Here is a 15,002-nt window from a genome sequence, read left to right as displayed (position 1 = left end):
AAACCAAGAAAAGTTTGTATATAGAAAGGAAATATTTTTAAAAAGTCGCGTAGTTATTGGATCCTTTTTGAGTTAGATTAGACAGACGTTATATTTGTCAAATATTTCAGTCTTGGACTTGGTATTCCGGTTGTTTTTGTAAATATTGTAAAAAATGTTTATTTATTAATGGTTATTTAAATGTTGAGACGACATTTAGCAATTAAACTACAAAATTTATAAATATAATTATCTCAAAATCACATGATTAGTAGTCATCAAATTTCTTCAGAAAAAGTTTTTCGTTCAAAGATCAAAAGATCATTGTTTCTAGGTGGCTTGTTAGATCAATATCAAAAACTGGAATCTCTCAAGGAAATTAATTTCTTAAATTAAGGAAAAATGGCTAGCCCGAGCCCAGAAGGCGATGCCACATCAATGTTTATGGCCCGAAGAGAAAAGCAGGGTAGTCCTGTACTGTCAGATGAAAATACGAAGAGAAAAACTAAAGAACAACCTCCTGCAGAATTTATAACAGTGAAAGACTTCTTCGACTTTATGAAGACAGCGTATCAAGTTTACGAGCATTTAGAAGGTGATGTCGATGAAGGAGCGAAGATTGACTGGGAGGAATTAACAAAATTAACGGTTATTAACCACGTTATCGAACAGGAGGAACGAGATTTGCTGTACCAAACTGCTTATGCGGAACCCAAGCCCGTCACTAGCAAGAGCGACACTACGTTGGAAAAGAAGAAAACTGAAAATAAAAGTATTGAAAAACGAATGAGTTGTAGTGAAATTGAGCGTAAGTTTAATTGTGAGTAGGTATCTACTGTAACTCCCTCTTTACAATGTAAAATTTATTCATGTGAATGAAATTTCAGAAGGTGGTTCGAGAAGAAAGTCTTTAATGTCTGTAGCCAAGGTAGAGATGCTCGGAGTTTGGACTGAGGCAAATCTCAACTGTAAATTAAACGATGTAAGCATCATAAAAATATATATATATCTAAATCATTGCCGACAGATGGCGCCTAATTCAATACTGTTTTCAGGTTATAAATGAAGGCATTTTGGATTCAATTTTGCCTTACTTAGTCGGATATAAGAAACCCACGAGAACTACTAGTGAATTCACGCCGATTATAAAGAAGCCCTTGACAAATACTAGTTATGAAGTGAAAAAGCCGGCAAGTTTTGGAAGTTAGTCTATTTCTTTGCTTTTAATATGTAAAACAAATAATACTTCAAAGTGATGCAAATAACGTATATTTTTAGATTTTCTATGCGAAAAGGAATCAAGAGACCGATTGGGAAGACGCAAATCATCGATAATAGCATTACAAGAAAAGTTAAACCAGAAGCAAGAGTGAGTTTTTACAAAGTATTACTAGATGGCGTTTTTGTCAAAGAGATTTTGTTTCTATTTTGTCACGACCCGGTTTCTATTGTTTGTTGTTTTTTATTGATGTATCAATTATTTACTGCATAAAAATAAAAACCATGATGAATAAAAAAAAGTGTAAAACAAAATAATTATTTTACCTGCATTTAGTTACGTTTCGTAAATTGCTTTGATCATTTTACACTTTTTGTTTTATGTAATAGCTTATTCTTTATCTTAATTCTTGCACTTACCAATTTCTATTAATAATTTTATCAACTGAATACAAAACAGCTGTATTGTAAATTCGACACTTACATCAACATCCGATATGGTCTAGTGGCTAGGATACCTGGCTCTCACCCAGGAGGCTCGGGTTCGATTCCCGGTATCGGAATAACTTTTTGCTTTTTTCTTTTTTTAGGGGTGACGTAGAAATTCACGTATGCGACGAAGTGAAAGGCCTGAAGAAGGACTTCAGGTGTCCGCAGAAGTTGCTGGTGTCTAAAATGGGGTACTTTGCTGACGTTACTGCGGGGCAGCGGTTGGAGGACATGGATATATCAGTGCACTGTGATATACAGGTTTATCTTGATGCATTTTCATAAACTTGTTTAACGGTATGGTATACATTGGTTAAATATTTGTAGATATTTTGAAGGCCATTTGTAAGTTGCAAATAGGCTACAGATGCGTACAATCGAGGCCAAAAGTACTCGGAAAATTATTTAAATTGTAACGTAAATGTTTATTTATTTATTTAAACTTTATTGCACAAAATACAAATAAAATGTACAAATGGCGAACTTAATGCCTAAAGGCATTCTCTACCAGTCAACCTAGGTTAGTAAGCAAGTAAGCATTCTAGTTACCAAGCTGTTTTAGACGTTATAGTACAGTTTTTAAGTATAAGAATAATTCGTGCTTACTATTTGTTAGCCGAAATGGATGGTGCCGTCCCGTACAGGCTGGAGAGAGGAGAGGATAATTTTCTTCTTCGTTACACTCTTGTGACAAAGTGGTCGTGGCCATTATGTAGACTTTTTGAGCGACTCGTTTCACGACACGTCGCCATTCCTCCCGTAGAGCTGCTTTCCGTGAGCATAGGCAACCATACCATACTAGTTTGGTGTAAATATGTTTGGGCATTATCTATGAAAAGGGACATAATTGTCGATGGCGCTTACGCCGCAGCGCCGCACAGCGTCGCGCGACATTGTATTTCTATCGGAGTATCGTTAATAATGGCGTAAGCGCCATCGACAATAAGGTCCCTTTTTATAGATAACGTCACATATATGTACTTACATAATAAAATGTTCCAGATTTTCGATTGGTTAATGCGCTGGGTGAAGCGGGACTCCATACTGGTGGCGGACTGGCCGCTCCTGAACCCTAACAACGTGGTGCCCATCCTAGTCTCTGCATCTTTTCTGCAGGTCAGCCAGGGCCGGCGCATTTACCCTAGAGCCATCCGGACCATGGTCCGGGGCGCTATCCGCCAAGGGCAGTATCCGTCTTTACCATAAGGGCACACCGGGCCCCTGCCCAGGGCCCCCATACTCAGGGGGGCCCGAAGGACAGACAGTAACAGTAGGATCTTTGATGATTACCCATAATAAATGCGCCCAGGGGCCCCAGCATAGTTTAAGACCGCCCTGCTCAAGGGCGGCGTAATTATGCCGCCCTTGGCGGATTGCATTTTGTTTTTCTACCTTGACTTTTGGGGCAGCGAAACTTATATGTTGGCCCGGGGCGCCAAATTTCAAAATACCCCCCGGAGGTCAGCCAATAAAATATATAAAACGTGTCGGCAACACACCCATATCAAAAGTTATACATCCCATAGCAAACGCCCATAAACATATTGAAATGCTAAAAACATAAATTCAACATTTATCACAAAAAAATACTTTTAGAAAGACTTTTGGTACTTACATTTTATCGCGTTGCAATACTCGCAATAAAGTTAATAGTCCTTTCAGTCTATCTTTGTTAACTGTTGTGCTTGCTTAGATGGAGCCACTGTTGCATGACTGCCTCATCTACTGCCACGCACACATGAGCGAAATTGTGAAGACCTCCACCAACTTAGCCTGCCTCAGCGATGCTCTGCTTAACAGGTATCAACCACCCCATTATGTAAGACTGTAAGCGCCACTTCCACCATCCCACTAACCCGGGGTTAAGCGGTTAAACCCTTAACCCAGTGACAAATTGTCAGTGGCGGATTTGCAGTCTTTGCCGCCCTAGGCCCCAGGCCCTGTAGTAAGTACTAGCCGCCCCTTTCTCAGGACCCACCATATCTGGGAGTCCGCCACTGCAAATTGTATTGGTAACTCCAGGTTTAACCGGTTAACCCCGGATTAGTGAAAAGTGAATTGGTGTAAAGTAGTGGCCCCAAGTGTCCCAATTGTACGCAGTTGTTGTATCTAGGTACTACTATTGATTTGGTGGTACTTAACTGGATATCGTATACAGACGACGTCAAAGATATATTTACACTTTGGCACCTTACTCCTTGGACCCGGGTATGTCCTTAAACTACGTCCAGGACCCGGGTATGTCCTTAAACCACGTCGAAGACCACCGCGGTGGACGGGCAGCAGCGTCCCTCAAATTCGGTGTACTCGACTGCGATCGCCAACCCGCCTGCCAAGCGTGGCGATTATGGCATTCACCCCCCAAAAAAGGGGGAAGCCTATGTTCAGCAGTGGACGTCATATGGCTGAGATGATGATGATGACCTTACTCCTTTGTAATAAGGCGAAAAACGTAAACATATATATCTTTGACGTGCACTGTACTTTTATAAATGCATATGTTCTCTATCAGATTAGCAGCAATGTATACGAACGCAGAGCTAGAAGCCATACGGGACCGCAAGGACAAGATACAGTCTCGCCTTTACTGCAAGATGATCCTGTCGCTAGCGGAGCCTGTGCCTGAGACACTACGTGGACATTATGCCACTCTCGCCACGCTGTTTAAGTGTAGCAAGTAAGTTAATTACTTTAAGTAATGAATTTAGGTAAGTACGTAATTTACTTACCTAAATTCATAAGAGATTCGTTAGATCTGAACGAACTTCAAGAGTGCCAAAAACGCTCAACATAGGTACGATTCTCTGCCCATATTACAAAAAATTTAGGTACTTACAGGTAGCTTTCGTCTATTACCTACGCTACCCTTTAGAAAGGCAGTAAAGGGGTGCAATGAGATTACTGCGTAGGTACTGTATCAAACCGAGTTTTTCTATCCCTAATGGACCAGATGAATGATAAGTTCCGTATTTTAAGTTATCCTATTGTACGAGTGTCTTCTGAACACTTCTTCGCCTAGCTTGGTACGGGCATGTGATGCGGAGGGATGAAAGTCATGTGACGAGAAAGGTATTACGAATGAATGTGGAGGGATGAACGAGAAAAGGAAAACCGAGGAAAAGGTGGATGGACTGTGAGAGAGATGATAGGAAACGAACGCAAGTGAATGATGAGATGACGGGCGACAGAGATGTATTATGGAAGAACAAGACATGCTGCGCTGACCCCAAGTGAATGCGACAAGGTCAAGCGAATGACGAGTGTTTTTTGAACACCAGATGCTGCAAGTTGCTGGGACGCCAGATCGCCGAGCAGGTGCCATGTCAACCGGCCAGCATGCACATAGATCGACGGGGCAACGTCGTCTCTTCACACGCCAAGTGAGTGCCTTTAACCATCATGCGACCTGATACTTGTGGTATAACACGATCCCACACGATACCTAAATCATTAGTTTTTCTTTCATCTCGTTATCGCCTTTACCATCATCTTAATAAGCCTTAACTTGTTGACACTTAGACGCTTCGTAAATACAGCTAATAAGCGGGTGAATAAAGCGGCAGTGGTATTAGGTATAGGCACAGACCTATATCGATTATTGTTCTGTGGGTATAGGGCTCCACATTTGAGGAATGTGTTTCTAATTTCATGGTCCTATATACAGGGCGTCCCACGGCTATGCCACATGGAGGGAAAGTCCCCTGAATATTAGAGATGGAACATTTTACTGAAAGAAGACATTACTTTAATTTAAAAAACATTTTAAACTGCATTCATAGATTTCTAAATAATTACATTGTTGAACCGGGAATCGAACCCGCAAAACGAGAAAAAAACCACCCTGTAGCTTTATCATACCGATCGAAAGGCTTCATCATAAGGATTATTTTTTGCTAAATAACATTGTGTCAGAAACAAAAGGAAGACCATGAATTTTAACATTTGATGCATTTGAGCCAAATAAACAAAAGAGTTCTGATTTGTATTCAACAGAATGAGACTCATTTTGAGCATTTGCTAAATTAAATTGATTAATTTTGAGTTAAAAATGTTAAAATTCATGGGCTTCCTTTTATTTCTGACACTATGTTATTTAGCAAAAAATAATCACTATGATGAAGCCTTTCGATCGGTATGATAAAGCTACAGGGTTTTTTTTTTTCTCGTGTAGCGGGTTCGATTCCCGGTTCAATCATGTAATTATTTAAAAATCTATAAATGCAGTTTAAATTGCTTTTTAAATTAAAATAATGTCTTCTTTCAGTAAAATGTTCCATCTACAATATTCAGGGTACTTTCCCTCCATGTGGCATAGCCGTGGGACGCCCTGTATATCTCCAACAATTTAGGCTGTTCATTGTCTATCATGTCATGTAAGAAATAGATTACAATCAAATGTATTTCTTGACAGAGACAGGCGTGGCTAACTCCGCGATTTCGTCGCTTTGCTACAGGTAGCTAAAAGTACATCCGTTCCACCCCAGTTTTGGGGAAAGCCATAAGCCGCGCGTATCGCTGTCGCCACCTAGGGGCCATATTTGTGCTGATCGTAACAGACGCGTTTTGTTAGAGAGTGAGTCTTCCTGTACCTAGTACTAATATTATTTATTCTGTGACAGAGATCCCTCATGGAGCCTAAACGAATACATCACATGGTTGTACGGCGAGCTACGTTCCTGGCGCCGCGTGTACTGGCGCCTGTGGGCAGACTGCCACTTCCTGCACTGCCAGCTGTGTGACAGCTATTTTCCCAACTACCAGGTATGTGCGTTTTCGTTACCGAACTACCCGCTAAATGTCGCTACACCGTGCGTGACAAATCCTAGTTTCGCGATGTTGATTTTTTCCGAGAAACACGACCTCTGGCCGGTAGTAATTATTAAATTTCATATAGGTACTGTCCCGTTTCAGAAGTGAGTTCCTTAGGTTTTGTAATGTAACTAACAAATCTTGAAATGAATGAATGAAGTTGGACTGCATCTGCGGAAACCAGACAGAATTCGCTTTTTTACTTATACTTTCCAAAAGGGCCCCAAATTCTTATGAGCCTAAGGGGCCCAGAATAGTTTAAGACGGCCCAGGCCGCGTAGCCAACATGCCAATCGCTTACGCTCCGTAGCGATCGAAACGCAACTGTCACTGTCGGACTAATATGGAAGAGTGATAGAGAGACACAAAGCGTGTCGTTGTCGAAGCGATAGCTATTGTAACCTTCGCTACGCCGGCTGTATCCGGGTCATTCTCAAAAAATATGTCTGCGGTCTAATTGTCACGACCCATACAAAAGAGTCGTGGCAATTAGACGCAACCGCAGATATATTCTCTGAGAATGGCCCATCCATAAAGTAGACTTTGTTTGCAGATGGAATGGTGTTCCCACCACGAGCAAGGTCCGCATATGTTCTCGGTGGACAATCGGCCAGCGTTGCCCGCCGGCCGCTACCCGTGCTGTGGCGAACGGGCTTACCGCTTCGAAACACTCACACGCAACACGGTAACATATGCAACCTGCAATAAACAGATTAAATTTTAAAATTTAAAAAAAGTTTTTTTGCTTTCTTCTGTTCTTCTCAACGCTCCGAGTCATATATTTTTTATTATTCAGAGCCCACTGTGTCCCACTGCTAGGCAAAGGCCTCCTCCCGCTTCTGTCACTCGTCTCTCTTTAGTGCTATATCTGGCCAGCCTCTCAAGAAGGAGTCCAAGTTATCCCGCCATCGCCGACGAGACCTGCGTTAGACTCGTGGGGCTCCCACTCTGTGGTTAACTTGGTCCACAAGTCGTCCGGCATTCGGCAGACATGACCAGCCCAGTCCCATTTTAACTCATATAGTGACGCTAATCCCCAATGGCGGTGAGGCTAACTGAATGTACTGCATAATATATTGACACTTGCCTACTGAGTTGGCCATATGTCTATAAAACAATGCCGGAGAAATAAGCAAATTAAGCTCTTGACTAGAACTAGAACACCATGCCGAAAGCACCATAGTCTAAGGGCGAACCCGAAAAAAGGTGTCACCGGCATTTAAATGTACAATAATCTGACACTATATGTACCGGGCACCAGATAATTAACAAACGCTTACATCATGCCGTGTATGTCCCCTATCCCTAGGGTTGACAATTACGTAAGTTCTGCCGTGTGTCTCCCCATGCAGGGTTGTCAATTCCGCGAGCACGTGCCAGACGAGCGTCTGCCCACGGACGCGGCCGTGATGGAGATCTACACCCAATTCCGCGAGATGATCGCCATGAGGCCGCCGCAACTAATGTTCCCGGAGCGCCTCACCAGGCTTGTGCCCAGAGGTCAGTTCTTATTTCTCTTTTATACCTACTGTCATCTTTGATTTTTAATTTTTAAGTACGAGGAAGGGAAATTAGCCGCTGCTTGTCCCCCACGCCCACACATACCCAAACTGTAATTATTTTAGTTTCTTCGGACATCTGAATAGATCTGGACCGACGGGGAGCCTAGAAAAACTTATGATAACGCATGACAAAGTTAAACGTATTAGGGATATGGACATATTTGGCGCGTTTGGCGGACAGAATACCAACAGAAACTTACAACTTAAGTTTTTGATGTTTAAAGTGTGACGGAGGTTTAAGGGTGACGATAGGAAGTCTAAATACAGATTTATCACACATTTTCCATCATAAAAACATGCTCTTCTTAACAGAGACAACCGAGGACAGCGCCGGTCGTCTGCAATGCAAGGAGGTGTTCTGGTGGGAGGGCATCCAGTTGGCGCCGCCGAGGCCGACGTTAGGCCTCCTAGGGAAACTGTACACGAGCGACACCAAGTTCAACCGTGAGACTTTGCTCCGGCTTACCTTTTCCACACACGCTGAGTTGGGCCATTCTCTCAATTCTCTGAGAATATGTCTGCAGTTGCGTCTAATTGCCATGACTCTTTTTGTACATTGTGTATGGGACGCGGCAATTAGACCACAGAAATAGTTTTTGAGAATGACCCAGTTGAAGTGTTGCAATGCGGTCGGCATGGATTTAATAAGGGAAATCATCAGTTACGGTTTTCAGGCCTATTGGGAAAATGTCCATCTCATTGCAAAAGCTACGGTCTTTAAAAGCATCTTTCGCAGATTATTCTGTTATTTTCGCAAAACATAATACAAAAGAGAATTAAAAAAAACTAGGTACTTGTTTCCAACATACTTAATTTTAAGATTTTATGATCCAAAATTACTTCTAGGAGTATTACCGCTGGACATTTGCTATGCCCCATCGATATTTTAGTGTATAGTTAACGACAAAAGTAAGTAGTTCGAATAAAATTCACAGCGACTTTTGACGCTGACTGTACATACACGTAAACGAAACATAAGAGTAGTATATGTTCATATATTGTTCGGTCATGGAGAAATGTTCGGATTAAGTACCTAGAAGCAGTGGCGTAGCTAGGGGGGGGGGGGGCGTTGGGGGCGTTGGGGGCGGTGCGCCCCGGGTGTCACCTATTTAGGGGTGACACCCGACCGTGAACATCAGTAGTGCCACCTATAAAAATTTCGTAAAATCATTCAAAATGAAAGCGATGGAGTACTTAAATCCTGAGCTATTTAACATAAGTTACAATTTTGATTGAATTTTGGGGTGACACCCACAATTTCCGCACCGGGTGTCACCCATGCTAGCTACGCCACTGCCTAGAAGCGTCACTTTTGTGATCGTCACTGGTTCGAACGGACGGTTAGAATAAAGAATAAAGACTATATTTTTTCCTCCTTCAATACGGTTTTATTACTCTTATGTTACTTCATTTAATTGGCAATAGGCATTAATGTACATACATAAAATAGAGTGAAGATACCGAGTTGTAATAATGTACAGTCAAAGAATTTAATTTCCGACCCATTTCGTACTTTGTCACAGTGACAATCAATATGAAAAGCCGCTAGAGACCTCATACGGTTGTCACTGTGACAAAGTACAAAATGGGTAGTAAATTAAATTCTTTGACTGTACCTATCTGATTATTATGTCTAAAGTTCCGCGCGCAAAACGAGTAAGCAAAATTATTGTTTTGTATACCTGGGTTCTCAAAAAATACGTCTGCGATCTAATTGCCACGACCCATACAAAATGTACGAAAAGAGTCGTGGCAATTAGACGCACCCACAGACATATTCTCGGAGAATGGCCCACCTATAAAACCTAAGCAAGCGAAAGATTACAATATGATAAGCGCGCGAGCGCGAAAATGTGGAATCTTGAGCGTTGCGAGGGTTTCAAGATTTTCAAGGCTCACTAAAATCGCTCGTTACCACTCGGTGTCAACCCTCTAATAAATCTAAAATAACCAAAACCCACTGTACATGTACAAACACCTTTAACTGAGCATTCGTAGCACTTAGGGTCGGTTACACCAAACAGTCTGTCATTGTTAAATATTATGTTCGTTATAAATTCAGGTTAAATCCGTCAATGGAGTTGGCCGGTCGAAGAATACAGATGGCGCTGACGCGGCGCTGGCACATGTTTCACTCGACAATCCTACGAATAGTGTCAAATTAGTTTTTTTTGGCTTAATTCTATTGCTGAGATGCTAGCCCTTTTTAAAATCAAATAAAAACATATACTTAACAAAACTGTAGCGACATATAAAACATATGCTGGCGCCATCTATACAAACCTTTGACTATAGCCAAACTCAATGTGGTTGCCTACCTGGAGCAACTGGCCCTTAGTGTACGGCTTCAGTACTTTCAGTAGCGAGCATTCAGCGGAGCGTTTAGCAGGGCGTCGAGCGTCATGGCTAATCTACACGATTGGCCAACGCCGGCCACTCCAAGGGACGCAGCCATGCGGTAGAATGATATAGCAATATCACTTGCTCCCTCTCACGCATAAATGCGTCCCTTGGAGTGGCCGGCGTTGGCCCATCGTGTAGAGGAGCCATCAGAGATTTTCGCAGCGTGCACTGACAGTGGCGTAGCTAGACGTGAGGGGATGGGGCCTTCACCCACGGCCTCGCACTTGAGGGGGGGGGGGCTCGCAAACCCAACCATTTTATTATCTTGGAAAAACACATTTTTAAAGGGCCTTGCAAATGTGGTTTTCGCCCACGGCTATTAGCTCAATGGTTCACGCTACGGCCTACGCCACTACATGTGCACTCTGAGGCCACTCGCCTACGTTTGTTGATATGGATACCGCGACGACGCTCCGCTGATCGCGCCGCTCGAGCGTCCACTCAGTTGCACATTTGTACTCGTACAATAAGGTTACCACACTAGCGTCAGCGTCAAGCCAACTTTGTGGCCGCTGCTCCACGCAACGTTGGCGTAACTGCGCAGCGACGCCATTTTAAAAGACGCTAGACTAGAGGCGCAAAAGACGCTAGTGTGGGGTCTTTCTAAGTACGAATGGTCAGTTATTCGTGTGCACGTTAGCGTCAGCCCGGCCGGGCTCGCCGGCGCTGGCGGCGCGCGGGTCGACGTCGTCGGTGGCTGCACCCGCCGCCGTCACGGACAAGAAGAGGCCGAAGGACGACTCGCCGAGGAAGGTAAGATTGGGGTGCTGTGATAGTACCCTACTGGGGCCGCAGACATGATGACAATAGCACAGAATAACTAATAGTACCTACTACCGTAACAATAGGGAGTATTACTGCAATGTTCTGCCGCCAGAGTGCAGCACTAGTTTGTTTAGTAAACCATAGAGTAACTTATACATATCTAGGCCTTAAACAGTTTTTTGACAAGTTACTATGACATTGATGCATAGCGCACCTGTAAACAAACCGCCTGTTTGTTTACAGGTGGCCTACCGCGAAACGCGAAATTTCGTTAGGGGTCATCCATTAATTACATCACACGTTTAGGGCGAGGGAGGGGGTCAAGAAAATGTGACATATTGTGACATGGGGGAGGGGGGAGACACAAACTTTGTGACGTCACTTTAACTTCATCAGTAACAGAAAATTTATTTAAATTTTGTTAGTGTTAAGAATCCATGAAGAAAGCGCTGAAATTCTATTTTATGATAATGATTTCTTCCTGTGTTGATTTTTGGCTATTGAGTTACTTTTTGCATAGGTACCTAATACTTGCATTTAAATTATTTTATTCGCTGTACATTTAAATAACAAGTTTTTAAAACGATAATCGTTTTTATCGTTTTAAAAACTTGTTATTAATGGATGACCCCTTATATAGCGAGGCAGAAAGCGAACTGTCGATTTTCGTGACGCTTCGCTTGTGACGCCCTCTACGCAGAGTATTGCGTTATATTCCCTATTCGAAAAGTACCACGTATTTAGTATTATTGATAATGTATTTAGCAGGTTGAATAACACGTTTTTGCCTAATTCGTTTCTGTATATTGATAATACTTAGCTTAGCTATGTGCCTACTTACTTATAGTACGTAGGTACTTTAATTTGTACTTCATATTCCTAGTACCATCGTCCACACTGGTTAACTGTCCATCGGTGGACCTTATTGCATAAGGTCCACCGATGGACGGTTATATAGGAGTGTTGCTGCTTGTACTTTGTAGCTAGTAGCGCACTCTAGTGAGTGAATGAGTTGAACTTCACTAAATCACTACAAAGTACATACTTACAAAATCACAGTAGGTATGGATAAATAAACAGAGAAAGTTAACTCGAACCCTACACCCCTACAGTCCTACAGTCCTACCTAATCATAATCAACCACACTAGAATTAATAGGCTTTAGGTAGTACATTTCTCATCTATCACATTTAAAACCAAAAGCATTATAGGTTTAATTTAGTAATGTAGGTACTAGGTAAAGTAAGTACTAGGTTCCTATTTACCTACTTTGTTATAATTAATTTAAATATGCTACCTACTGCAATTCATGCAAAAACTAGTTAAATTGAATTAGCATTAGAAAATATACAGGCGGTCTAGCAAAAAGATGCGTTCTCGCGTGCGAGTACCGTCTATGCTTAAAGGTCGCGCTTGATGTATGGAGTCGCGTGCGAGAACCTAACTCATACTAAACCATTAGGATCAGAAAATGACGGGTTTCAAATTCAAACATCTTTTTTGCTAATATCGTATATTACAAGTAAGTAATACAGATTACAGACCTTCGGATTTTACTTTCTATCAAAACATATATAGACTATTTCAGGATTTTGTTTAATTTAAGGTATATACTTAAAATATCACCCATTCAACCAATAATAACTAACAAATGCTTTACACAAAGAAAGGCGCCCCCGGCAGCGGCGACTCCCCGGGCTGCGAGGGGAGCTCCTCCTCCGAGGACGAGAGCGAGCAGAGCTCCGGCCAGAGTGATGAAGACGCGCCCAGGAGCCCGAGGAAGCACCAGCCCCCGCCCAGAGTCAGGTGACTCGTGGCATCATTTTTACCTCATCAGCATGACATCTACCTACCTATTAGAATATGGAATAACATACCACCCTTCAACTGATAGATAGCGCGCCGCACGTCAAATACAATATTTGACATGCGCGTGGTACAATCGCCATCGATATATCGGAGCGGCCAAGGTGGTCACAAATATCTGAACACGCACGACTTGGCAATAGAGGCGTGTACAAATATTTGTTAAGCTCAGTTGATTCGCTCGCGCCACTATTCCCGTGGGGTCATTTTTGAGTCCTTCAAACTTCTATAGATTATCCTATATTTTGTTGCATATAACCACTTGTAAGATCTAGTGCAAGAAACAACACAGACAGCAAGTGAACCAAACGTTTCTATTAAAATAATTAATCATCTTTCCAGCACAAACAGTTCAGACACAGTGAACCAAACCTATCTTAAAATATTTCATCTTCTCGCAGCCGCCGCACCCGGGTGATAGGACGGCAGTGGGTGACGTCACTGTCAGCGCGGAGCAACCAAGACGGGCAGCGGCGGTTTGAAGAGCGCGCGGGACGGCAGATGCGGACGGCGCTCGCGCGGCGGGGGAACACCACGCCAGGGAAGCCGAAGGCTCCACAAGGTACCTAGGAGTCACAGGAAGGACAGCCATGGGTGTCGCCAGCTTTGAGGGCACGGGTAGGAAACTAGAGCGTTCGCTGCTGCCTTAACTATTATTATGGTGTCAGATGGGTTAAATCAGGCCCCCTTTTTCGCACCGGAAATGGCTTTTTTCCGTACTTTCGGCCAGTTCCGCCGTGGCAGACTATCGAATTCGGACTTAGCATCACTTTTATGGGAAACCATTGTGCATTTCATCGTGATGTCACGTCGGTACGAAATATTGCGGCCGGCTCTTCTACTATAGTTTTCTACCCCTGCTACTACAAAGACACCGAGGCGCCGCCAAGTGGACGTTTACAAGTCTACGAAAGGGTAATATTAGGTAAATTAATCAGATTTGTTAACATAGTTGGTGTTTCAGGCGGCGTGTACGCGCGGCTGGAGGCGGAGTGGCGCGAGCGGCACGGCGCGCGCGCCCGGGCCGCGGCGCGCGCGCGCCCGGCGCCGCGCTACAAGTGAACCATACACCTACTGCGCTACAAGTGAACCATACACCTACTGCGCTACAAGTGAACCATACACCTACTGCGCTACAAGTGAACCATACACCTACTGCGCTACAAGTGAACCATACACCTACTGCGCTACAAGTGAACCATACACCTACTGCGCTACAAGTGAACCATACACCTACTGCGCTACAAGTGAACCATACACCTACTGCGCTACAAGTGAACCATACACCTACTGCGCTACAAGTGAACCATACACCTACTGCGCTACAAGTGAACCATACACCTACTGCGCTACAAGTGAACCATACACCTACTGCGCTACAAGTGAACCATACACCTACTGCGCTACAAGTGAACCATACACCTACTGCGCTACAAGTGAACCATACACCTACTGCGCTACAAGTGAACCATACACCTACTGCGCTACAAGTGAACCATACACCTACTGCGCTACAAGTGAACCATACACCTACTGCGCTACAAGTGAACCATACACCTACTGCGCTACAAGTGAACCATACACCTACTGCGCTACAAGTGAACCATACACCTACTGCGCTACAAGTGAACCATACACCTACTGCGCTACAAGTGAACCATACACCTACTGCGCTACAAGTGAACCATACACCTACTGCGCTACAAGTGAACCATACACCTACTGTTCCAAGTTTCCTACAAAACGCGTTTCATTTCTATTTGCCATGCAAAATGCACAAGTTACTATATTGACACTATGTCTATCGTAGAAGCGAAGTGGCGCGTGGCGCGACGCGGTACAAGTGAACAAATATACTGGGACTTCAAAACAGACGCGCGTTTTATTTGTGTATAAAACCCTGGGGACTTA

The 15,002-nt window shown here is 43.2% G+C and overlaps 1 protein-coding gene and 1 non-coding gene across 2 annotated transcripts; both read left to right on the top strand.

Moving 5' to 3' along the window:
• Window positions 1–105: 105 nt before the first annotated feature.
• LOC134674904 (SANT and BTB domain regulator of class switch recombination) lies at window positions 106–14,153 on the top strand. Its single transcript, XM_063533061.1, has 17 exons — window positions 106–787; window positions 867–961; window positions 1,035–1,182; window positions 1,258–1,348; window positions 1,788–1,947; window positions 2,689–2,802; window positions 3,380–3,486; window positions 4,199–4,363; window positions 4,965–5,066; window positions 6,306–6,447; window positions 7,049–7,180; window positions 7,848–7,995; window positions 8,370–8,501; window positions 11,101–11,213; window positions 12,892–13,031; window positions 13,493–13,653; window positions 14,056–14,153. Exons 1-17 carry the CDS (start codon window positions 382–384, stop codon window positions 14,151–14,153), a joined length of 2,454 nt encoding a protein of 817 aa, XP_063389131.1. The 5' UTR covers window positions 106–381.
• On the top strand, window positions 1,689–1,760 carry Trnae-cuc (transfer RNA glutamic acid (anticodon CUC)). The gene has a single exon. It is a non-coding gene; the product is annotated as a tRNA-Glu (tRNA).
• Window positions 14,154–15,002: the final 849 nt, after the last annotated feature.

This window comes from Cydia fagiglandana, chromosome 20 (assembly GCF_963556715.1).
Source record: "Cydia fagiglandana chromosome 20, ilCydFagi1.1, whole genome shotgun sequence".
Lineage (NCBI taxonomy): Eukaryota > Metazoa > Arthropoda > Insecta > Lepidoptera > Tortricidae > Cydia > Cydia fagiglandana.
The sequence above is the reverse complement of the archived record's forward strand: the minus strand, read 5'-3'. Positions and strand labels throughout refer to the sequence as shown.